Source organism: Sus scrofa, chromosome 14 (genome assembly GCF_054392235.1).
Source record: "Sus scrofa isolate SSC_HxYL_T2T_F1_AM1 chromosome 14, Sscrofa_HxYL_maternal_Yorkshire_Landrace_v2.0, whole genome shotgun sequence".
Lineage (NCBI taxonomy): Eukaryota > Metazoa > Chordata > Mammalia > Artiodactyla > Suidae > Sus > Sus scrofa.
Genome location: NC_139396.1, coordinates 121,222,106 through 121,248,767, shown reverse-complemented (window position 1 = coordinate 121,248,767; position 26,662 = coordinate 121,222,106). Strand labels below are relative to the sequence as shown.

At 37.2% G+C, this 26,662-nt stretch overlaps 1 protein-coding gene across 4 annotated transcripts in view; it reads left to right on the top strand.

Annotated features, from left to right (window-relative positions):
- The window catches only part of ASAH2 (N-acylsphingosine amidohydrolase 2), a 115,130-nt gene extending 91,784 nt beyond the window's left edge, over window positions 1–23,346 (top strand). For all 4 annotated transcript variants that reach the window (XM_084996691.1, XM_005671250.4, XM_084996690.1 and 1 more), the window contains 5 exons: window positions 2,154–2,249; window positions 4,593–4,739; window positions 14,740–14,799; window positions 18,334–18,422; window positions 20,645–23,346. In XM_084996691.1, coding sequence (XP_084852817.1) covers window positions 2,154–2,249; window positions 4,593–4,739; window positions 14,740–14,799; window positions 18,334–18,422; window positions 20,645–20,837 — 585 coding nt within the window. In that variant the 3' untranslated portion in view covers window positions 20,838–23,346. The remainder of the gene's footprint in view (window positions 1–2,153; window positions 2,250–4,592; window positions 4,740–14,739; window positions 14,800–18,333; window positions 18,423–20,644) is intronic.
- The last annotated feature ends 3,316 nt before the right edge of the window (window positions 23,347–26,662 follow it).

Here is a 26,662-nt window from a genome sequence, read left to right as displayed (position 1 = left end):
AGTCTGTCCTGCTGTCCTTTATTGATTTCACTGAAGGACTCTGCCTTCTAGGAAATCCTGTGGAACAAAAGTTCTTAATTGGGGTAAACTTAGATGGGAATAAGTTTTTGTTTATCCAATTTTCATTCTTCTCTAGGTGTTACTTAGCATTTCTTTCAATTATGAATGCACATAACAAGTGACAAGAATATTAGCTGTGCCTCTGACTTTTTCACCAATAGAAACCGTATATATTTTTCATACCACATATAGTTATTGCAGATCTGGAAATATCTTGAACGTTCATTGCTATTTTAAAATCACAATATTTATTTTTTTATTTTTATTTTTTGTTTTTTATTTAGTTACTTTTCTAATCATTATGCTCCATAATGATTTTTATTTTTTCCATTATAACTGGTTTACAGTGTTCTATCAATTTTCTACTGTACCAGTAGTTATTAGATCTGCTACTAGATCTTGTTATTCAACAGCATAACACAAGATGTTTTATTGTATTATGATGTTATGTAGAAACACAAACATCAAGCTATCACAAAATTGGTTTATTTTTTATTTTAGTCTAATGAGTTTCCTTTGTCAACCATGTGTATTTTATTTTATGCTATTAGAAATATTACTCTGAGAGGGGTCCACAGGTCTCAATGGACTGCCAAAGGAATCCATGGCACAAATAAAGTTAGGACCTCTTACTAGCTTGTCTCGTGGTTTAGGGACATGCAAAGATTAATACTAATTATTTAATTCATTCATTTAACAGATGCATTTTGGGAAAGATACTGTACTAGACACTGTTGGAGCATAACAATGAATAAGAATCTGCTCCTGCCCTCAAGACCCTTAGAATTTATGGTTTAGTAAAAGACATAAAAGAAAGCAGATGATTCCATTTCTGTGAAAGAGATGAGCAAGGTGATATGAAAACAAGGAGAAGGCGCACCAGTTTAGGCTAGATATTGGAGGTTGGGGACTGGCATATTTTCACAAAAAATGCAACAATTGTTTGACTTCTTGAGAGTGAAAAAGGTCTAATTTAAGGAAATGAAAGTTAGGAAAAGCGTTCCATACTGAGGGGGTTATGTACGCAAAGGTCCAGAGGGGCAGCCGTGCTATATTTAAGGGACCATAATTAGTTGAGTACTATGGCATAAGCATGATGAGGGTAGTGAGATAGTGGCTAGACTGCAAGGCAAGGTTTAGTCAGTGGAAAGTCTTTTATGCTAGGCTACAGAGCTCTGACTCCATAAGGAAGGTTTCAGGGAACTGCAGGATATTTCAAAGGAAGGAATGCTCTGATGAAATCTGTGATTTAGAAAGGTCATTGGGATGGCAGTATAGAAAGTGAATTGGAAGGGCAAGCATGGAGGCAGAGAACTGATTAAGAATCTGTAGTTATGATCTGGGTGAAAGCTAAGGGTTTGACCAAGGTAAAAGCAGTAAAGAAAAAGGACAATGAAAGCATTCAAAAGATTTTTAAGGAATAATGACTTAGAGACTTAAAGGATATGGGATGAAGGAGACAGAGGGCTCTAAGATAACTGCCAGATGATTCTGTCATGGGAGTCTGGAAGGATGGCCTTCACTGAGATGAAGAATGTTGCAGGGAAAAGCTGATATATTTGGAATGGTGAGTTTCATGTTAGATTTGATGAACTGGTTTTTCTGTGGAAAACCAAAGCCTTGGAGCTCAGGTAAAAGGAGATGCATTTGATTCTATTTTATAGTTCTATGATGGGTTAAATGCCCTTCTCCAGATAGTATCATCACCACCCAATTTATCCAGGAATTACTGAGACTCATTTTTTCTTTTTTTTCCCCCCGCTGTACTCCTTGGAGGGAAGCATTTATATTACAAGTAGTTAAACTAGATATAATCTCAGGATCTATTACCCTTGCTCAGATTAAATGGACTGACCGTCCAAATGGCACAAGCCAAGAGAATTTACTGCCTTTAACAAGTAGTTGATGGGAGCCATTTACTTTCGCTAGTAAATGGAAATGTGCCCCCGATCTTTGTCAGAACTAGTCTTGAACTGTGTCAGTTTGGATTATGTGAGATGTTTAATCATCACCCCTCACCTAAAATGCAACACTTCTGTAAATGGATCAAAATATATGGAATGGTGTGTGACTCAGCTCTGCCTCTCCTGCAGGCTCAGCGGTATGAGGCAGCTTCCACAATTTATGGACCACATACTTTGTCTGCTTACATCCAGCTTTTCAAAGTTCTCGCGAAGGCCATTGCCACGGTAATCAAAAATTGTATGTTTGTATGTCTCAGGGATCGGGAGCTGCAGAGGGAAGCAAAAAAAGACCTTAGCTTTGAGTGTTCATTTTCTTTGAAAATCTTTACACTTAAAAATATTGTATCTGCAAGGTTTACCTAGAAAATGAACTGATTAAATAAATTCAGAATCAGTTAATTTGGTGGTAACCACTTTTGGTGGTTACCACTTTTTTTTTTCCATACATATTATCTCACATTATACTCACAGTCACCATAAGTATCATTTTCCCCCATTTTTCAGATGAGCAAATAAGTTCAGAGATGATAACTGATCAAGCTTAGTGTACCTGGGAGTCAAACCAGTTTTTTTCTAATCTTGGCCAGTTTCTTTCCAGTTGCTTTAGGAATTGAGTGGATTATAAATTCTGAGATGCTGTATTATGAACATATCTGAAATTGGGATGTGTCTTCTAATCAAAGGAATTTGACAATTATAATTAGTAGCATGTTTTTACTTTTCTTGTGGTTTAAAAGTAGTAGTAGTTATCATCAATAGAGCCTTAGATTTGATAAAGTACCACAGTATCTTGGAATGTACATACACATTGTATCTGCCTAAAATATGTACACCTAAACCAGTTTACTTAAAGGAAATCCACTTGTGGAAATCTTCCCTTTGGAATATAGTTTATATATGAAGCTGTACTCTGGTGTTGGAGGATTAGTCAATAAAGAGGATAAAGACCTTAAGGTAATAAATGGACCCCTATATAATCCGGCATAAGCCCCAGTAAAGGCTGTGAGACAATGATGGAATAACAAAGACAAGAAAGCCCTTTCAAAGAAAGAGCTTGGATATATTAAAGTGAAACAAATAAAACCGCTCTTTTGGTAGGCCAAAACAGTGAATATTGGTAATTTCATATCCCTCTACCTAATTAGTTATTGACTATGTGTTTGAAGTCTCAGTCCAGGTATTTACTTAGGATATATTTTAATTATCTGGTTATGGTTTTATCATAATTTTCTTTTTAATTTTAGGTGTGATGCTTTTTTTCAAAGTAGAGCTATTTTTATTTTTCATCATAAAAGCTGTAACTACTTATAAAAGTCTTCAGATTATACAGAAAAGTATAAACCTTTAATCCATCCCTAGAGATAACCACTGTTTACCTTTCATACAATTAGAGGTTTATAGTCCTTCCCATAGAAATAGAGTCATCAAGTTTTATAGTGATATTTAGAAAGAAAAGTGTGATTCATTTTGTGGAAATTTGTTTCACAATTTTATGGTTATGTATCTAAGACTATCTGTGTGATCTTGGGGGAAAAACACTGAGTATCTGCAAGCCTATTTTCCCATTTGCAAAATGGGAATGAGAACGAGTAGATTACATGGATGTTGTAAAGATTAAACATAGAAAGCAAGTATTAAAGTACATTAAATACCTATGAAGCGCCATTTAAAATTTGAAATTAGCATTTTGATGAGTCTATTAAAGGTAAATTTTGTGGAAAATATAGATTAAACCAGTCATGATGTAGGCTGATCTTAAGTTTTAAATTTAAAATATACTTATTACATCCTTTAATTAACATAGAGAAAGGTTTAGGAAAAAAACTTGATTTAATGACTTTGGATAAGAGAGGTTCAACACTTTTTAAAAATTAAAATAATAATTTAGGAGTTCCCGTCGTGGCTCAGTGGTTAACGAATCTGACTAGGAACCATGAAGTTGCGGGTTCAGTCCCTGCCCTTGCTCAGTGGGTTAATGATCCGGCATTGCCGTGAGCTGTGGTGTAGGTTGCAGACGCGGCTCGGATCCCACATTGCTGTGGCTTTGGCGAAGTCCAGTAGCTACAGCTCCGATTGGACCCCTAGCCTGGGAACCTCCATATGCCGCGGGAGCGGCCCAAGAAATAGCAAAAAAAAAAAAAAAAAAAAAAAATTTAAGTGTGTGTCACGTGACAAAGGCTTATCGTGTGTTAGGCTCCTGGCCAAAGTAATATTATTAAAGGCTGTTCCAAAATCTAAACTCATGTGGCATGATTCCTAGTTTACACTCTGGGTTATACTGCCTAGGAGAGTGAAAGTGTTGCCTGTGATCAAAACTTTCTTTTAGTGACAAAAGTTTAAATTATGTCCATAATTGGGCTCATGTTTCAGCAAAGTTCCCCTCACATTTTGTTGCAGTTGTTAGCTCTTTTGGCGAGGGAGAGAAAAAGTAGGTGTGTGTGTGTTTGTGTGTGCACACGCACGCATGTGTGCATGCTTTAATGAAGGCATTTTGGGGGGGTTGGTTCTGGGGAGAGGGTCTTTGCCTCTACACTGTATGTTCCTCTAAGCAAATTCTCTCTATTCTAGGGCACTGTAGCCAACCTGAGCACAGGTCCAGAGCCTCCATTTTTCAAACAACTGATCAACACATTAATTCCTAATATTGTGGATAGAGCACCTACAGGCAAACATTTTGGGGATGTCCTGCAGCCAGCGAACCCTACATACAGAATGGTAAGACTCACACAGAGGTCCCAGGATCCTTTGGAAATCGGTGTTTGGAAATGGGGGGGAAGATATTGTTTAATGTCACCACCTGCCTCAAATCATGCCACAGACCAGCTGTTAGCAACAAAAATTTTGAAAATTGTTCTTATCTCTGCAGAGGTTCTGCAAACATGACAAAGAGGAAATGTTTATTTTTTCAGGTGGTAATTATGGAAAACTGAATTTCTAAAATTTAAATTATTCCTTTTCTTTTTAAAGGGATAGTCATGGAACCATTCATCTCAGCATAGTAAAAGTGTCTCTTAAATTAAGGATAGGGAAAACACAGAAATGAAGCTATATTTCTACCTCTACTATTTTATATTGATCTCGTGTCCTGCAACTTGGCTAAATCATTTATTAGTTCCAGTGGTATAGATTTTTTGGTATAGATTGCTTAGAAATTTCTATCTATGCTATACATGGATACCATCTGTGAATAAAAACAGATTTGCTTATTCTGGTTTGAATTTCTTTCCTGAATGCATTTTATTTTTTTCCTTTTTGCATTGGTTAGAGTCTCCAAGACAATGCTGAAAAGAAGTTGTAAGAATGGACATCTTGTCTTGTTTCTAATCTTAGGAGGAAAATTTTTCAGTCATTAGGTAGAATGCTTTCTTTAGAATTTTTTTTTTGTGTGTGTGTGTCTCGTTTGGGCACATGGAGGTTCCCAAGCCAGGGGTCCAATTGGAGCTGAAGCCACTGGCCTATGCCACAGCTACAGCAATGCCAGATCTGAGCCATGTCTGTGACCTACACCACAGCTCACAGCCAGATCCTTAACCCACTGAGTGAGGCCAGGGATCAAACCTGCATCCTCATGGATGCTAGTCAGATTCTTTTCTGCTGAGCCATGATGGGAATTCCTTTAGAATTTTTGTAGATGCCCTTTATCATGTTGAAAAATTTCCTTCTATGTCTAGTTTATTGAGAGCTTTTATAAAGAAAGGATATTGAATTTTTTCAAATGCTTTCTGTGTCTATGGAGGTGATCATGTGGTTTTTGTTTTTTATTCTGTTAATAGGGTGTATTGCATTAGTTGATTTTCAGATATTAAATAAATACCCTTTAGTCATGGTGTATAACACATTTTACATGTTGTTAAACTTGGTTTGCTGATATTTTTCTAAAGAGTTTTGTACTCATGTCCATGAGGGGCCTTTGTATTCTTCTTTTCTTGTGTTGTCATTGTCTGCCCTTGGTATCAGGGGAACACTGGATTCAAAGAATGAGTAGGACGTATTTCCTCTTGTATTTTCTGAAATTGTATGTAAAAGATTGGTGCTATTGCTTCTTTAAAAATTGCATCAGGTTTACCAGCAAAGTCACTTGTATTTGGGCTTCTCTCTCTCTCTCTCTTTTTTATTATAGTTGATTTATACTGTTGTGCCAATTTCTGCTGTACAGCACAGTGACCCAGTCATTGATGTATATACTCTTTTTCTCATACTATCTTCCATTATGTTCTATTTCAAGGGATTGGATACATGCTTCTTTTTGGGGCAAAATTTTTAATCACTAGTTCAGTTCTTTACTTGTTTTAGGCCTATTCAGATTTTCTATTTTTTCTTGAGTCTTTCTGGGAGTTTAATTTGCTTTTAGGAATTTTCTCATTTCATGTAATTGTCTAATGTGTTGGGATAAACTTGTTTACAGTATTCCCTTACAATTCTTTTAATTTCGGTAAGGTCGATAACGTTGTCCCCTTTTCTTCCTTATTTTGCTGACTTGTGCCTTCAAAGAGCCATCTAGCTTTTAGCTTCACCGATTTTATCTATTGTTTTTCTATTTTGTTGATTTTTGCTCTAGTGTTTAATTTCCTTCCTTATGCCTGCTTTGATTTTATTTTGCTCTTCTTCTAATTTCTTAATTAAGGTGGATGCTAAAGTTATTTTTATGTATTAGTATAATTTTTAAATTTCTCTCTCTTTTTTTTTTTTTTTTTTGTCTTTTTTTGTTGTTGTTGCTATTTCTTGGGCCGCTCCCGCGGCATATGGAGGTTCCCAGGCTAGGGGTCGAATCGGAGCTGGAGCCACCGGCCTACGCCAGAGCCACAGCAATGCGGGATCCGAGCCGCGTCTGCAACCTACACCACAGCTCACGGCAACGCCGGATCGTTAACCCACTGAGCAAGGGCAGGGACCGAACCCGCAACCTCATGGTTCCTAGTCGGATTCGTTAACCACTGCGCCACGACGGGAACTCCTCTCTCTCTTTTTTTTAAACTATGTATATTTTTAGCTATTTTTCTAGTAATTATTTTAGGGACTTGAAAAAGAACTCTGCTTCTTCTCTCAGCATTCCACTCTGAATACTTGTGCTAGCCAGATGTGTGAAGTTTTTCCCCACCCAGTGATTCACCAGTTTGATGTCCTGTAGTTCCCTTCAATTCTGATGCTATTTACATGGAGTTGGTACAGACCCCATAGGTTAAAGGCATTTCCCACAATACTGCATGCTCCCCCCATTCCCCATATACATATATTTCAGACACCAATGGAAAATCCAAGTTGTCACCTGTGCTTCTAATAGCCTGGCTATAAACTGGAGATTCACATGACCCCCTCCTCAGACTTAATTTTCTAGAACAGATCACAGAATTTAGGAAAATAATTTACTTACTAGGTTAACAGAATATTATAACAAAATACAAGTCAGGAAAAATCAATGGAAAAGATGCATAGGACAAGTTATGGGGGAAGGATTGCAGAATTCCCATGCCCCCTCCAGGATGCCACCTTCCCAGAATGTCCATGTATTCACCATCCTGGAAGCTCTCCAAACCTTGAACTTGAGGGATTTTTATGGAGGCATGATTGACTAAATCATTGGACATTGGTAGTTAACTCAACCTTCATTTCCTTCCTCCTCTGGAGATCAGAGGGTTGGAGTCGAAAGTTCTAACCTCTAGTCACATGGTTTGTTCCCCTGAGAACTAGCCCGCATCTTAAGGTTATCCTGAAGAGTCCAGCCACCAGTCATCTTATTAGCACACAAAAAGACACACCTTAGAGATTTCAGGGTTTTAGGAGCTGTGTGCCAGGAAATGGAGACATAACACACATAGGTAGATTATCTATCTATCTATCTATCTATCTATCTATCTATCTATCTATCTATCTATCATGTCACAAGCTTGTAATGTGCATCTTAACTAATAACAGCCTACTTTAATATAATACCAACTTAATTCCAAAAAATATAAAAAATATTTTTCCAATATATTTCTTCCTTTCCTATCTTTTATGATATTAAAATTATCACATATTGCATCTATATATAAATGTAATGCAGTATTATAATTCTTGTTTTATACAATCTTATTTCTTTTAAAGACATTAAAAAAGATATGAAAAAGCAAATTTACAGAATTTTTTATCTCCATATTTATCAGTTCTGGTGCTCTTTCTTTTTTAAGAATTTGAATTACCATCTAGGATGATTTTCTCTCAGCCTGAAGGATTTTTAGTATTTCTTATAAGATGGTTATGCTAACAACAAATTCTCTCAGCCCTTGTTTATCTGGAGTAGATTTATTTTATTTTTGAAAAATAATTTTGCTGCATTCTTGATTGAAAACATTTTTCTTTTATCTCTTCAAATTTGTTATCCTCTTGCTACTTAGGTCCTTCACTTTCTAATGAAAAGTCAATTGTTAATTTTATTGTAGAAATGAGCCATTTTTCCCTTGCTGCTTTCAAGATTTTCTACCACCAGTGTGCTATAATATATCTAAATGTAAATCACTTTAGGTAATATTCATTGAATCCCTAACCCTAACCCTAACCCTTTTTTTTGGTTTTGTTTTGTTTTGTTGTGTTTTTTTTAATTTAGGGCTGCACCTGCAGCATATGGAAGTTCTCAGGCCAGGGAGTGAATTGGAGCTATAGCTGCAGGCCTACACCACAGCCACAGCAATGCCAGATCCAAGCCACATCTGCAATCTATACCACAGCTCACAGCAATGCTGGATCCTTAGCCCACTGAGTAAGGCCAGGGATTGAACTGGCAACCTCATGGATACTAGCTGGGTTTGTTACCACTGAGCCACAATGGGAACTCCAAAATCTGGGAATTTTTAAGCCATTATTTTTTCAAAAATTTTTTTTTGTTTTCTACTTTTCTTCTAATTTGAGGTTTTCTGTGTTGTGAATGTCAATATACTTGATATTGTCCCGCATATTTCTGAGGCTGTTAATTTTACATCAATATATATTTTTTACTCTATTTTTCATATAGGATAATTTATATTGGTAAATTCTAGCTCACTTATCCTTTATTCTGCATCTAACATTTGCTATTAAGCCCCTCTAGTGAATTTTTTATTTCAGTTTTTAAGTTCAACTCTAGAGAAAATTCTCTTCACTGAAGTTCTCTGTTAAATCATTATCACTATCCTTTCCTTTAGTTCTTTCAAAATGATCTGTATAAGTTCTTAGAACATTTTTATAACAGCTGCTTTGAAGTCTACATCACATCTAGGTCCACATCTGGGGACATGAAGAGGCAGTTTTGATTGCTTTTTCCCCTTAGTATCTGTGATACTTTCTTGTACGCGCATCTCATTTTTGTTGTAATTGTTCTTGGTTACTGCATAGTTTTTGGTATATTGCAGCACCTCTGCTTTTTTTTTTTTTTTTTTTTTTTTAGGGCCACACCCACGGCATATGGAGGTTCCTAGGCTAGGGGTCAAATCAGATCTATAGCCGCCGGTCTACACCACAGCCACAGAAACATGGGATCTGAGCTGGGTCTGTGACCTACACCACAGTTTACAGCAATGCTGGATCCTTAACTCACTGAGTGAGGCCAGGGATTGAACCCACAACCTCATGGTTCCTAGTTGAATTAGTTTCCACTATTGCAGCAACTCTGGATTCTAGCTTTGTCTCCCTCCTCCAGAGTTTTTATTATTTTCTTTGATGTTTATTTAAAACTTGACTAATTAGTAAAGTCTGTCTCTCTTGCAATATGTGGCTACTAATATTTTTGCTTAGTTTTAAAAAATTTTTAATTTTAAATTTGGCTCTTGTGTTCCTTCTGTAATTATAGAACTTAATGTTTAGCTGAATATTGGTCAAAATTTGTGCTTAGATGCCTCAAGGAATAAGGATTTCCATCTCTACTGATAGAAATGTGTGGTCTGGGGTATGCATTCAAACTTCAGACCATTTTTCAGTTTTCCCCAGATTTCCGTTTCTCTTGGGCTCTCTTATATCTCCTCTGCACCTACACCCAGATTTCACTGACTAGGGATATATGAGTGACTTGGGCCTGCTCTATTCTTTTGTATGTAAGCTCACAGCTTCTGGTCAGTCTGAAATAGGAAAAGAGCTTATTAAGACTGTGATTATTATCTTACCTCCCCCAAAACTATTAAAGCACCAACAAGTTCACTACTCTAGCCACTATCCCTCCATATTTGCTTCCACTGGGATTACAACTTTAAATGGCTATGTTTTGAATCAAATGAATTCTTTTCTGCAGTGGCAGAAAAATTGTTGATTTCTCAGCCATCCCTACTCTGCTTGAATAGGGAACTACAGTAACACAGAGGATGAGAATGGTCCTGATGGGAAGATCAAAGGCTTGTACTATATGTACCCTAAGTTTAGGAGTTTTCATGGACAAAGATTTTTCAGTTTTTGTTGATATTTGAAGTGCTAAAGTGATTATTTTTGACAGTTTTGTCTATATATCTAGTTGCTTTTGAGGGAGAAGACATACTGACCTCCTCACTCTGTCATGTCAGAAGTGCCTGTTGTAGACCACTCCCGTTTGAAGTGGCATGTTTTATCTGTAGGGGGGTTGTCTCTCATTATTAACATGAGTGTGAGTGAATAGGACATTGTGCCCATGGGGAAAAAATAAAGGACAAGAACACTTCTAAGGATTAGGACATTTTGGCTAACCAGATACCAGACATAAATTTTATTTTTCAGATGAACTGTGATATTGGCTTCAGGGATGATTGCTCTTTATGAAGGATTTAGTGATTTTTGCAGAAAATTCTAATTGATTGCTGTTGTTGAAACATTTTGCTAAGCATTGGTAAGATGGGATAATTTGGTAATCTCACTGGTAAAAATGAAGAAAAGGAAAAAAAATAAACTGATGATAGTCATTCAGGGAATTTAACAGTAAAGTAAATAATTGAGCAACATTATCTCTGTTTAGAGAGTCATCATCAATTCTGAATCCATGGGATATTTTTATTAAAAATATTTTTAATGTGAACTGAGTCTTGGAGGATGAGTAGGAATTTGCAAGCCCATTAGGACCTATTACCATCTGTAGGTGTATAGACTATGGAAGACAAGGTGGAACAGCAGGTGGGAACTTACTTGTAAAATGTCTTCTGTACCATGGTAAGTCATAGGAAGATTGTTTGTTAGTTTGTTAGTAAAACAATATTTTTATTGATGTACAGTTGACATGCAATAAACTACATATTTAAATTGTACAATTTGGTAAGTTTTGATTATTAAGGCCATTTATTTTTTCTTGAGTGATCTTTAGTAGTTTCTATATCTCAAGTAATTTGTCCCTTTCATTTACCTAAGTTATTTGAATTTGTGGGCAGGAAGGCATTGGCAGTTTTTCCTTATTATCTTTTAAATATCTATGGAATCTGTATTGATGTCACTGTTTTCTTCCTGGAACTGATAATTTATGCCTTCTGTTTTTTTTTTTTTTTTTTTTCCTTTTTCTTTGAGCATTCTGAAAATTGGTGTTATTCCATTTATCTGGTCTTTGTTTCTTGCCATATATTTTACTTTTATATAATTTATGGATCCCACCATTGATCTTTTTTTACTTTAAACAGTAGATTGTTTTTAAAAGAGATTTAAATAATAAGAATGTATTTATTCACACATTAGCAATTTCTAGGGCCCTTCACTTCTTTTTGTAGGTCAAAATTTCCATCTATTGTCATTTTCTGTTTGCTCCAAGGACTTCCTTTAATCTTTTTTTCTTCTTTTATACATTTAAAAAGTGTTTATTTTACTTCCTTTTTTAAAGAATATTTTTACTATTTATGGAATTCTTAGCTGTTTTTGTCTTTTAGGTCCTTAAGATGTTTCTCTATTTTTTTCTGGTTTGCCTTGTTTTTAATGAAGAAAATTTGCTGTCATCCTTATATGTGTTCTTCTCTGTGTAATGTGTCTTTTTTCCCCTCTTACTGCTTTTAGAATTTTTATCTTTATTTCTAGTTTCAAGCAATTTAATTTTAAGGCTCCCCGATGTCATTTTCTTTATGTTCCTTGTGCTTAGGGTTCATTGAACATCTTGAATTTGTGGCCTTATAATTTTAGCAAATTTGGAAAAAAATTTGGCCCTTATTTGTTCATTATTTTGTCTGCATTTCTTCCTCTTTTCTATATTTTTGGAACTCCAAATACCCATATATTAGCAGCTTGAGGTTTTTTCACAGCTCACTGCTGCTACATTCATTTTTCTCAGTCTTTTCCCTTTTCTTCTTAATTTTGTATGGTTTTTATTCCTATGACTTCAAATTGAGTAATATTTTCTTCTGCAACATCTAATTTGATAATTCCATCTAATGTATTTTCTTTATAGATCCTGTAGTTTTTATCTCTAGAGGTTTGGATTAAGTCTTTTTTTTAAATAAAAATCTTCCACATGTCTACTTATAATGTTCACTTTTTCTGCTAGCTTTTTGAACATACAGAATAGTTCTAAGAACTATTTCAGTGACCTTGTCTATTAATTCTATCACCTAATTCATTCATGGGTCACTTTCGATTGGGAGTTTTCTCACTATGAGAAGTGCTTTTCTTTCCTTTGTACACCTGATAATTTAGATGTCAGACATCACTAATTTTATTTTGTTAGATGCTAGATGTTTTTCTTTTCCCATAAATATTTTTGAGCTCTGTTTCATGGTGTTGTTAAGTTACTTGGAAAGAGATTGATCTTTTGGAGACTTAGTGAACTTTTATGCAGGACCAGAGCCACTTTCATTCTTGGGAAAATCACTCCACTATACACTTGAGGTAGAACTGTTTTGAATTATGAGGTTTCCCATTCTGGCTGGTGGGAACAGGAACGTTTCATAATTCTCTATGAACCTGAGATTTTCTCTCTAATTCTCCTCTTTCTTCCTTCCTTTCTTTCTTTCTTTCTTTCTTTCTTTCTTTCTTTCTTTCTTTCTTTCTTTCTTTTCCTTCTTTTCTTTCTTTTCTTTGTTTGTCTTTTTAGGGCTGCATCTGCAGCATATGGAAGTTCCTAGGCTAGGGGTCAAATTGGAGCTATAACCGCTGGCCTATGCCACAGCCACAGCAACTCGGGATCTGCGCCTCATCTGCCGACCTACACCACGGCTCACACCAACACCAGATCCTTAACCAACTGAGTGAGGCCGGAGATTGATCCTGCCTCCTTATAGATTCTAGTCAAATTTGTTTTTGCTGAGCCATTGTGGAAACTCCTCTCTCTAATACTTTACAACAATTATTTTCCTAACTTCAGGTAGTTTCCTTATTGCATATGAGTTGAAGGGAGCCTTCTGCAAATCTCCAGAGTTCTCTTTCTCTGTAACTCTTCTCTCCACAGTTCTTTCTTTTCTGTTGCTCTACTCTGTGAACTTAGGACTATTTGGTCTTCCTGGACCTCCACATTTATACCCAACTTATGTGGCTTTGCTTGAATTATGAATCCTTGTGCTGTGGACTGAAACTCTCTGAAGGTATTAAGCTGGGACAATTGTAGGGCTCATCTTTTTCATTTTCTGTGACTCAAGGATCACTGTTTCCACGCCTATTGTCTTTAAAACCATTCTTTTTTGATATTTCCTCTTAAAATTTTATTGAGACAAGATGGGATATAAATATTCAAACAAAGAAACAATCAAACAATACAATTTTAAGTTCAGTTGATGATAGCAAATTGGTACAGCCACAATGAAAAACAGCATGAATATTCCTCAAAAACTTAAAAGCAAAACCACCACAATTCAGCAATACTACTTTGGGGCACACAATCCAGGGACATGAAATGAGTATCTCAAAAAAAATATACACATCCATGTTCATTTCAGCACCATTTGCAACAGCCAAGACAGGCAAACGACATAAGTGTCCACAGACCCAGGTGACTGGACAAGGAAAACCCAGTGTATGGCCACACACACACACACACACACACACACACACTCTCACACATAGAACTAAAACAATTCTTTAATACATATTTGTCCAGTTTTTTTCAGTTGTTTCAAGTGGGAAGGTAGACGCACACTCTGTTAATCCATCTTGTATCTTTTACATGTAAATGTAAGTGTGTGTATATATCATCCATGGAAGGTTTCAGCTGTTCTTATTTAATTCAGTCCATCTCCTGAATATTTGTGAGAGGGAGGTGGATGAAAATATTGAAGACCGAAGAAGCCATTTTAATGTGCTATCTCCAATCTGAACTATATCTTTAAATAGTCATTATAGCTGAATCTAACAAAATCAAATTCACTGACCAAAAACTCTGAAGTAATTTGTTGGCAAAAACTCAGGTGTCCAGTATTACAAGGGTATTTTCTATAATAGTCTCAGAAGATAACTCATTTGAATAAATGGACTAGAATCTCTACACGTACCCAGACTCCTAGAACATTTCATGAATAGTGGTCCAACTAGGAGCATGGCGAAAATACTTTTTTTTTTTTTGTCTTTTAGGACCACACCCATGGCGTATGGACATTCCCAGGCTAGGGATGAATTGGAGTTGCAGCTGCTGGCCTATGCCACAGCCACAGCATTGCGGGATCTGAGCCGTGTCTGAACTATACCACAGCTCATGGCAATGCCGGATCCCTGACCTATGGAGCAGGGCCAGGGATTGAACACGCATCCTCATGGGTACCAGTCAGATTCGTTTCCACTGTGCCACAACAGTAACTCTGCCAAAAATGCTTTTATTAGAACTCATAAAATAAGATTTTATTTTCAGGGAGAAGTTGTTGAAGTTGTATTTGTAGGTGCTAACCCGAAGAATTCAGCAGAAATCCTGGTAAGCACCAATTATTCTTTTTACAAATTTAGCCTTTTTAACCTTTTATTCACTTGAGTATCCCTATAGAGGTTAACAACATAAGGATAAAATGGTCCAGCCTGCTTTTCGTCTTATTTTGTGGGTACGAGAAAATTTTCAGTGGGAACAGTTAACATAGAGTTGAGTCTGGTCAGAAGGCCCACAGGAAACATTTAACTGGGCTCTTCTTAGGACCATGTATAACACAATGCATAGAGAATGGCATTGTCCCTTGAGGTGATAAAGATTTGAATACAATCCCATTTATGTATTCCAATTTTAAAACGCTACTGAATGTGGTAAAATAATCAAAGGGCATGAGTGACGTGTATTTTCAGCTCCATCCGACCCCTCTTTGGCTCCTCTCCTCCTTTCTCTAGGACTTGTCATGCTGGTCCTGCCTCTACTCTTGTGGAATGATCATAGATCCCAGGATGGATGCTCTGCTGGCTTGGAGCCCTAGCCCCTGAGCGTTACTCTTTCTTGCCCTGGCCATTTCCCTACTCTCTGCTGCTGGCGCTGATAGCATGTTTATTGGTTAATCTTGAAAAATGACATAAGAAATATACATCCCTTGTAAAAACAGATAGTACAGAAGTGCTTAAAATAGAATGTGAAAGTACTTCTCTTTTCATAAAAATTTTCAGAAGTAATCATTGTTTGTTTTCGTTGTGTTTGTTTGCTTGTTTTGCTTTTTAGGGCTGCACCCATGGCATATGGAGGTTCCCAGCCTAGGGGTGGAATCCAAACTGTAGCTGCCAGCCTATGCCACAGCCACATCAATGCAGGATCTGAGCCACATCTGCAGCCTACACTACAGCTCACGGCAACGCTGAATCCTTAACCCACTGAGCGAGGCCAGGGATCAAACCTGCAATCTCATGGTTACTAGTCAGATTCGTTTCTGCTGAGCCATAAGGGGAACTCCAGAAGTAATCACTGTTAACAGTTTGTTGCATATCATTTCATACTTTTTTTGTCATATATAGGTGTGTATATGACAAAATATATATGACATATAATATGTCTATATAGATATATATGTTGAAGTATATGTAAGATACCTATGATTAAACAAAATAATTTTATTCCTAACTCCCTTGGAATGTTCTTATAACTATACAAGCAATAACTAGACACAGTCTAGTTGTAAAACTTCGAACAACAAAGAAGTATATAGAGGAAAAAGAAAGTGGGTCTATGAAAGTGATTTCAAGGTCAGATTTTTCACTCTGTCAGAGAATGCATTCTTCCCAGAGCCCCATTGTCACTTATAATCCAAAATACCTTCCTTCCAAATGGACCTTCCTATTTCTGTTCATTAAAATATGATTATCACTGTGATAAAAATCGGGGCAATATGACATTGTCAAATATAATATTGGGGAAACATTTTCTACTGCTTGGGTAGTCAACATGCACCTGTTTGAAATAATTTCTCTAGACAGTTAAGCATGCCAGAATATTTACATGTTTACAACATTATTTTCTAAAGATATTAAAGTGTTGAGCAAGACTGTAGGATTAGCCGTCGTTTGACTTCCTCAGGGTGGAGAATTACTATCATTGTTATTGCCACGGGAGAAACAGTGGACTAAAATGCTTAAAGTGTTATAATGATACAATTCATTTCTAAGAATGTCTTGGGACTTGGCATAAAAAATTTCTAGTATGTTTTATGATTCATAATCATCACATCCTCACCACTATTGATTAAATGCTTACTATTTGCAGGTACTGGACTAAGTGCTTTACATACATAATCATGTGACTTTAATTTAATCCTCCCCATTACCCAGTGAGTTATGTTTTATTGTCTCTGTTTTATAGATAAACAAACTGAGGTCCTGAGAGATTAAGTTACTTGTATTAACTAACTGTATTTCTGGAAGAGATAAAGGTCGGGGGCAGGAAGAGGACAGTTACATAGTTCGCACATTTAGCATCCTAGCCTTTTTCTCTGATCTGTCATTGAGATTGATACACTAGAACCTACCTTCTATCCTAGTGCATTGAAGGCCTGTCCCAGTGTAACTCTGTCCTAAATGGCCACAAACAGTTTTCTTTGCAAGTCACTATGGATATGAAGACTTCTTTATTGAGTATAATCCATCATTTGAGTAATTAAAGAAGAGAAAAATAATCTCATGGCCCAGCTATACATGAGTGTTCTGTTCAGTTAGAGTTCGTTTAAACACCTGTAAATGACAGGTGTTAAGGGCTGTGATGGATAAAGGTGAATTAGACACAAGTCCTGTCCTTAAGTGCCATAGTCGAAATATTTTTAAGGAAAATTGGAGATTTATGGCCCTTGTATCTTTTAATTTGTCATATTATTTAAATCTGTGCTTTATTTTAAGCTGAATTCTTGGTTTAAAACAAATTGCTATAAACCGATGTGGAAAATTTTATTTCCACTGGGAAAATAAAATCTGTTTAATGATGTGGTTTCTAGCAATCCACAAAAATATAAGGGTTGCTTTTAGCACCCCAGGAGTAGCAAGATTTATGCATCCTTTTCCATTCTTTCACTTGAGCAGATATATTTACTAATAATTTATTTACCTGGAACTGGAAAGATAAGGAAACTCCAGTTTTCCCTCCTAAATCATGAAGTGACTAGAAAAAGTCTTGGAATATTGATCGATAAACATATCATGAAAAGGCTCCCCAGGCTAAAGCCAATGAAATATGGCATATACTAAACAGAAATAAGTGTTTATGACCTACAAAAAGAAAACCTGTGCAATAATTTTATCATAGCTTTATTATCAATAGCCCTAAATGGAAAAAAAAAAAACAACCCATGTCCATCAATAATAGAATAAATAAGTAAATTGTGATATGGTCAATGGGATACTATGTGACAATAAAAAAAGTATTATGCTTAAAAGATGAAAAAAGCCAGAAACAAAATTACGTATTATATGATACTATTTATGTGAAATTCAAGAACAGGCAAAACTAACTCACGTAGGAGAATATAGAATTTCAGTGTCTTCATAGGAAGGGTGTTTTCTTTGGGAGAAGATGGGAAAACTTTCTTGAGTGCTCTATATTTCAGAACATTGATTTTGATAGTACACATAAAAATTCATCAAGCTGAACACTGAAAGTTTGCGCTTTTGAATGTAAGTTACCCCTCCATAAAAACAATGTCACTTTTGAAAAATGTCTTGGAAAGGTTGACTTATGCCTTTGCTAAATCTCAAGTTTTATTTCAGTTTTTTTTGGTCCTAATTTCTGAATTTTGCTATTAACTTTAAAATTATCCTTCATTCAGTTTTCTAAAGAAAAGTCATGGTTTTTAATAGACCATGGTTAATTAACATTCTGAAGGCATTGCATAGAATGTTAAGAGGAACACCTAAGAATATGGATAAAATTCTAATACATATCACACCAGGCTTTGGGAAGTAAGCATTTGGTCAACAAGGAGTGTATGGAGTATGTACATACAGGTTTCTTCTGTGACTGTGCAGTGTCTGATCAGTTATATTAATTGTACTGCAGACCCACCAGACCTTCCTCACTGTGGAGAAATATGAGGCCACTTCAGCAACATGGCAGATAGTGCACAATGATGCCTCCTGGGAGACTCGGTGAGCATGTCTATTGAATATTCTGTCTTTCAAACCCTGGAAAGAGTTGGTTAGTAGTGCAGAAAAGAAAAATGGGAAGACTGGTTCAGTACATGTTATTAATGATATATCAAATTCCCAAGAGGCCTTCTGACCACATGTAGTTGATTTATTAGATTTCATTTTCATCGAACTTTTCTATCAAACAGTGTAGTGGGTGCTTCTATAAGATTAGGGCCTAATGAGGTTATGACCTCCCTTATAAACATCTGTTAGTTTTGTCTTTTTCCATGGTCACAGACATTACCCCTAAAAGCTGGCTAGCCCTCCTGCAGAGTGGTTGAAAGCAGGTCTGCATGAAGGTGTTGAGATGGCTCTGTAGAGTCTGACTTTCCTTCTGGGAAAATAATGAGTCTATACCTAACATGTGTTGCTTATTTGTATATGGTCAATGATTCTTCATTTCCATTACTAAAACATAAGAAGCTTGGGTGTTTAATTCTTCCTGACCCAAGTAAGGAAGGACTACGCTTGTGGAGTTCCCTCAGAGAAATATAGCTCTGTGCCTTTTGTGATCACATACCTAAACTATACAGATAATTTGAAAATTTGAAAGTATATCTGGGGAGTTCCTGTCATGGCACAGTGGTTAAAGAATCTGACTAGGAACCATGAGGTTCCAGGTTTGATTCCTGGCCTTGCTCAGTGGGTTAAGGATCTGACATTGTTGTGAGCTGTGGTGTAGGTTGCAGACGTGGCTTGGATCCCACGTTGCTGTGGCTCTGGCATAGGCTGGTGGCTGCAGCTCCGATTCGACCCCTAGCCTGGGAACCTCCATATGCCACAGGAGCGACCTGAGAAATGGCAAAAAGACAAAAAAAAAAAAAAAAAAAACAAGTATGTCTGAAATAAAATATATCTGTACATTTCACACCACAGGATGGTAGCATGAAAATGGGCACATTTTTGGCAATTTGTGTCTAATTCAAATCACCCCAAACTAAGTATTATTTATATGTTGGTTTTGTTCCCATGGTTAACTGAACATAGAAATTCGACCACATTGTGGCCCATTTGATAGCCATACAAAAATATGGGCATATTTTTTCCTCTGATCTTTAGGACTCTAGGGTGTAAGTAATCTTTAAAAAAGTAATACGTACATATTTATCGTAAAAATAAGGTCATGTTGATCATTAAAAAAGGACGATGTATTTTCAAAGGCCCATGATTGTAGTAGCAGTCAACACCGAGGAAATCTATGGGCTTCAGCCTTGTTTGTCAGCAGCAGTATCACCAAGTATTTATTGAGAGCGGTGGGCCTGTCACTGAGGAAACATGTAGAGTGCTGAGCACACCCTTCCTGCCCAAACCCTTCCACACCAATTCGTAATTGAGGATATCAGTCAATTAACCCATTGTATCTCACTGTATCTAGAAGAGTAGCTCAACCTCCTTCCAACATCTATAAGGACAATGTAGATCTGATTCCAGTTGTTCCATCATCTCAGCCACTCTTTACAGTACACTCTGTCCTGATCCTACTCACCTGACTTCTGTTCCTTGGCTGCTTCAAGTTCATTTCCGCTTCAGATAAGTTCACATTCTCTGTTCCTTCTTCCTAGAATGTCTTTCTGTTTAAATGACATCTCCTTAGGGCTGCTTCTGTCTTATTTTCTTCATTTCACTTAATCACTTTTAAAATTATTTTTTGGTTTACTTGATTATTGCTTTTTTCCTATCCTTGCCCTAGTAGAACATAAGCTCCATGAAACATTGGACCATGTCTTTCTCCCTCATTACTGTATTATTGGAACCTTTAGCATAAAGTCTGGCACATGAGCCCATTAAATAAATATTTTGAACAAATGAATCTAGATGCAAAAAGAAGTATCAAGTTGAAGCAGAGGATGGCAAGGGCTAAAAGGATGCTCTAGTAGTTCTAAAGTAGAAGACATCCTATATTCTGAATATCAGGTAAGGCTACCTGGGATGGGTAGAATTTAGGAAGTTAGAAAGGTAGAACAAGGAAAGATATTTCTACAAATGGCTGTTTCTTAGAGGTCTGCTTCTGAAAAGTATCCCCGTTTTGTTCATTGCTATACTCTCAAGATCTAGAATAGTGCCTTGCTTATGGTAGGCACGCCCTTCCTACTCATTTAATGAGTAATCATACATTTTTCTAGTCATGCATTTTTAAGAGTAAAATTGGGTTTGCTTGTTTGTTTGCTTCCTACCTACAGTTTCTATTGGCACAAAGGATTGCTGGGCTATAGCAATACAACGATACAATGGCACATTCCAGATAGTGCCCAGCCTGGAATCTACAGAATAAGATACTTTGGACACAGCCGGAAGCAGGACTTACTCAAGGCTGCTGTCATAGTTTCATTTGAAAGCACCTCCTCCACTTTTGAAGTTGTAACTGCTTTGTGAAAAGTTGGCCAATCATTTAACGAGCAACTGTACTCTGTATGATTTATATGACTGATTTCATGCGAAGGTAACCTATTATGATAACTTCAATAATTGTCCTTGTTTGGGGACAGATCCTTTACTGCTAATGGGACAGGCAGGTGTGTGTGTGTGTGTGTGTGAGAGAGAGAGAGAGAGAGAGAGAGAGAGAGAGAGAGAGAGAGCAAGAGGGATGGAGAGAGGGAGGGAGATGTGTGTCCCATTTACTTGCTCTAGTAGCTTTTACCTCATGGTCTGCTTACTAAAGCATGATTTCCCTTGAGGCCCTGCGGCTGTTTAAAGAGACAGTTCCCCTCAATATGAAACCTCTGAAATGTTGTAAGAGTGGTTGAAGATGTATGAACAATATTTAAAGTATTTATTTATAGAGTTATGGAATGTTAGCACTGAAAATTGTAAAGAGGTCATCTAGTTTGAGCCTTCATTTTGCAGATGGAAGAAAGGGAGTAATCACAGATTTAAGACTCGTGTAAGTCACATTTAAAAAGTATTATATAAACACTGACCATAATGGTAGAAGCCCATTAGAGAAAATTACTATGGAAATTAGCATGCCGGTTTTTCTATACGAGCATAGCCTTTCAAAGCACTCACCCTGGAGTTGATATGCCTAATCCAGAGTTTTGTTGCTGCTCAAAGCATTTCTGGAATTGCCTTCAGAGCCCAATTATGCAAAAGTCAGACTTGTAATGTTTTGATTATGCCTGTGTTTCTCTAAGTGCCCTTATCCCACTGAATTGTGTCTCACGTTCCCAAGTCTTGTTCTAAGTGACTTTTGACTGTTTTCACTAACCAAATTCACTTCAAGCTCACAAAGTTTTGCTATTAGTGCAGATGCTAAAATGACCGTGGTATTGGCTCGGAGGGAGTCTTCAGAGAAGAGGCTCTAAGTTCATCAATCTGTTTATTACTTATTCATTCACTCACTCACACATCTGTTCAGTCATAGAATTTTCATTAAGGCTTACTCTCAGACCCAGCAAAGTATTAGTGCCTGGCCCTGACACTTAGTGAGATCGCATTCAGGATGAATGTATAAGTGTCAAAAAGGTGGCTATTTTAAAGGAGAACATTATTCAATGCAGTGTATAAATTCTGAGGAGGCATTGTAAAATTAGTAATCTTCAAGTCACATCTTGTATATCATCTATGTTGGTTACTCTGATTTAGAGGTAAAGAGACTCTAGATGATTTGGAAAAAGGTGTTTTGAAAGTTATTTGTGGGTTTTGTGAAAGACCCAGTCTAATATTCCAAAGAATTGAGGTATGACAATCTGACATCGATTGCCTGAAAGTGCTAATTGCAGTTAAAATTATCCAGGTTAACTAGGAGCTCCCAGGCTGCAAAGTAAATTTCCAAAAACTGAGCCATGCTTTTGAATGTGTATAAAAAGCTTTAGCAGTTTAGGAAAAAAAATCAACTTTTATTTAAAAAACATAAGTTTGAAAATAATAATTAAATGAATAATAATACTTAAATCCATTTATGTAAGACTGAAATATGCTATATTGTATTAGAGTGAGCCTGGAACAGTTTTTGATGAAATAGTACTCTAGAGGCTGTTTCTGTGCAAGGTAATTGCTAGAAAATTAATCGGGACTTCAATGGGTAGAGATTCTTTTTCTTGGTGATACCACACTATTTAGGATAAAAGTGCAGAGGCCTAAAAGAGCAGGTGTTTCTGAAAGTAGTTGACCCCAGAAAGATATATTATGTGAAAACTGATGGTAATATTTTAAAAGGTATTTCTTATGACTCAAGAGTTTGAATTCTTTTCCACCACCCTCCGTGCCTCCCATTGAAGTTTAGCTGGCCTGAAATTCTGTACTTTTTTTTTTATTTATTGAAGTGTAATTGATTTACAGTGTGCCGAGGCAGCCATTGTATTGCTCACTGATGACCCTTCTGCACCCCACCCTCTACAAGGGTGCAAACACCCCCTGTTTTCTTGGGAGCTGCCCCACAAAACCCACAGAAAATCCCACAAACCCCACAGAAATCTGTTTCCTTGGGAGCTGCCATCTCTTCCAACTGATGAAGTTCCATATCTACAGTTTGTATATTAAAAGTAAGACCAGGTCCCTATATCATAGCTACTGTAGTTATTCACTTGAGCATAAAAGAACACCATAGAAGCTGATCTGATCTGTTAACATAAAACATGGATTAAGTCTGTATTTGTGGCTGTTCTGGGAGTGGCTCACTGGAGCCAAACCAAGTGGGGAAAACTGATATTGGTGGAGAATGTGAAAAAGGGCGTTGGGTTGGTGGGAGAACTCCTTTGGAGAAGACTTTGTTTCTCATGTCAAAGTGTCTGTGTTTTATTTGTTGAGCTCTGTCTACTCTGGTTTTAAGAATGCTATGACTTCAAAAAGTACTGGATTATCCATCTATATGTTTCAATGAGTGTTATAAAAATTGTCAGTATTCAATAGAATGTTTAATAAATTAGTAGTTACACCTGGGAAATCATTTTCTAATGAGAGGTGTAGACAAATGAACCCTTTTTTCTTTCTAAAAGATGGAACAAATGGTGGTGGATTGTAAGCAAATCAGTTTGGAAAATCTTAAAAATGATCTTTGTAAGTAACCATCCAAATATAAGGGAACCACTTTCATTGGTTTCTTCCTGCCCTCCAAAGATTTACTGCTGGCAAAATACGTATGGCAGACTTTTTTTTTTTTTTTTTAAACTACGAGGGCAAATGGGAGTTTCCTAGGCCAGTAGTTAATTGTGAAATTGCTTTATGAACTAATTCTGAACAAAGAATAGACTTGTGACTATCCCTTTCTGTTTTATTCTCTTATGCTTCTGCAATGTAAGCAAGCATACTGTTCTTTTTCATTATTAGCTCATAGATTTCATCTTTAGCCAAAAGATTTCATCACTAGATGATTTTTTTCATGTTATTCATTCTTCCAAATAATGTTTTTGGCTCCTGGGTATCCCAGTCTGACATGCTAGTTTATACTGGCTTTTGGAATTTCATATGTAATATGATGCCAAAGAGGGAAAAAATGTTTTTCTTTTTAGGGCTGCACCTGTGGCATACGGAATTTCCTGGGCTAGGAGTTGAATTGGAGATGTAGCTGCAGGCCTATACCACAAGCATAGCAATGCCAGATCTGAGCTGCATCTGCAACCTACATTGGCTTGTGCCAATGCCAGATCCTTAACCCACTGTGCAAGGCCAGGGATCAAACCTGCATCTTCATGGATACCAGTAGGGTTCTTAACCCACTGAGCTACAATGGGAACTCCCAGAGAGGGAAATTTGCATGTTTCCCATACACATTAGTTAGAATGCATTCAGGTGTAAGTAACAAAATCTTCCTAATCAACAGGGGTCTGAACACTAACGACATTTACAATCTCATATAGCAATAAGTCTTGAGACAAATTCGGGTTTGGTGTAGCCAGTCATGATGTCACTGGCTTCTTCTTAACATATTAACTTCACTTCTCAGGCTTGTCTTCAAATAGTTGTGCACAGCAGCAAAAAGGGAGAGGAGGGCCCTTCTGAGAATTGCCTTGTGAAAGATGGAAAATATTTAGAAGAAATACAAGAAGAATTTATCTCGCATTTCCTTGTCGAGAATTGAGACCTATTGCTTCAAGGAAGGCTCAGAAAGGGGATATTGGGCATTTTTTGCCTCTAGAAAGGGAGACAATTTCTTTTCTTTTTTTTTTTGTCTTTTATCTTTTTAGGGCCCCACCCACGGCATATGGAGATTCTCAGGCTAGGGGTCAAATTGGAGCTACAGCTGCCAGCCTACACCACAGCCACAGCAACGCAGGATCCAAGCCATGTCTACAACCTACATCACAGCTGATCCTTGCCGGATCCTTAACCCACTGAGCAAAGCCAGGGATCGAACCTGCAACCTCATGGTTCCTAGTCGGATTTGTTTCCGCTGCACCATGATGGGAACTCCTAGAAAGGGAGACAAGTTCTGACAGCAAGAAAGAAGAGGTGGTAGAAGGGCTGTTTTATAAACTTGTTAGCCAAGGAGTTCCCTTTGTGGCTTAGTGGTTAATGAACTCTAGGATCCACGAGGGTGTAGGTTTGATCTCTGGCCTCACTCAGTGGGTTAAGGACCCTGCATTGCTGTGAGCTGTGGTGAAGGTCGCAGATGCAGCTCAGATGCCACGTTGCTGTGGCTGTTGCAGTGCCTAGCCTGGACACTTCCATATTCCACGGGTATTGTCCTAAAAAGCAAAAAGCTAAAATAACCAAAAAAAAAAAAAAAAAACTTGTGGCATGGGCCAGCAGTTACAGCTCCGATTTGACCCCTAGCCTGGGAACCTCCATGTGCCCGGGTATGGCCCTACGCAAAATAAATAAATAAAAAAACCAAAACTCTGTGACATTGTTTGGGTGAATACTAACAGTATAAACCAGAGCCAGGGTGAAATGAAGGGGATTTCAGAGATATGAGGGTAAATCTGGTTTTGGGTGTCTGAGATTTGACAAGATATCCAGGTAGTAAAGTCTAGCACATTGTGGGGGAATATGGAGTGGGAGTACTATAGAGAATGTAGAGCAAAATATATAGAGATATGGGAAGCATCAATTTCAAACCAATGGCAGAAATCAAGAGAGCTGAAGACTTTGCAAGAATGAGAGCACATAGGAAGATGAAAACAGACTGGGATGACAGGCCTCTGGGGAACATCTGCTCACTGGAAGGAGGAGAAAAAAGAGGCCAGAAAATACTCTTACTAAGAAGAAGAAACAGGAGAATTAGGAGAATAGGAATAAAGAACTCTAAGAAGGTCAATTTTATCAAATGTTGCAGAGAAGCTGAAAGGGAAGGGGATTGAATTAAACCTTTGAAACTTGAAAATGAGTAATTTCATATGAATGGTAGAAGGCACAGTGCAAGAAGTCAAGGAGTGTGACTGGGTGGATTGGATGTGGCAGAGACAGTTAATGGCTCTTCCAAATCCGCTCTCCCATTCTTCCACAGTGATAGCTTCAATTGGTCATGGGGGTCTCCCATTTTTCCACAGTGATAGCTTCAATTGGTCATGGGGGTCTCCTATTCTTCCTCAGTGATAACTTTAATTGGTCATGAGGATCTCCCATTCTTCCACAGTGATAGCTTCAATTGGTCATGGGGATAGGACTGCATTTCTCAGCCTAGGTATAGCCCATGACTACATCTGGTAGCTGGGTATAGCCATCCAACTAAGTTCTGTTCCATGGGGACAAGAGAAGTGGTATGTTCTGTATCTCTAATTGTGCTCTCAAAAGGAACAACATACCCTTCCTTGCCTCAATGCCCTTCCTAGTAGTTGTGTAATGAACATGATGGCAAGAGCTGCAGCAGCCACCTTGAGCCCAGAGATGGGATCTTCATGTTAAAGATGGCAAGCTTATGAAAGATGCCTGTGTACATGATAGTACCTGATAGTCAAATCATCCCTTGACTGCTTATTCTCAGACGATTAACTGAAGAGAAAATAATCTTCCACCTCCTCTTTCACTGTTAAATTTCAAGGCTTTGGAACACCTGAGGCCTGCATTCAAACTCTATACTGATTATAATTTAGACCCTTTCTTCTGCTGTGGCTAGAACCAATATCAACATACTTCTATAAAATCAGAAAGCAGATCTTTACTAGTTGACCTGGGGAAAGCAGTATGGTGACCTTTTTCCATTTTTGACTCTCTGGCTGTTAATGGGTTGAATTGTGTTCCCCCAAAAAGTATGCTAAAGTCCTCAACCCCAGGACCTCTAAATTTGGAAATAGGGCCATTGAAGATATAATTTGTTATGA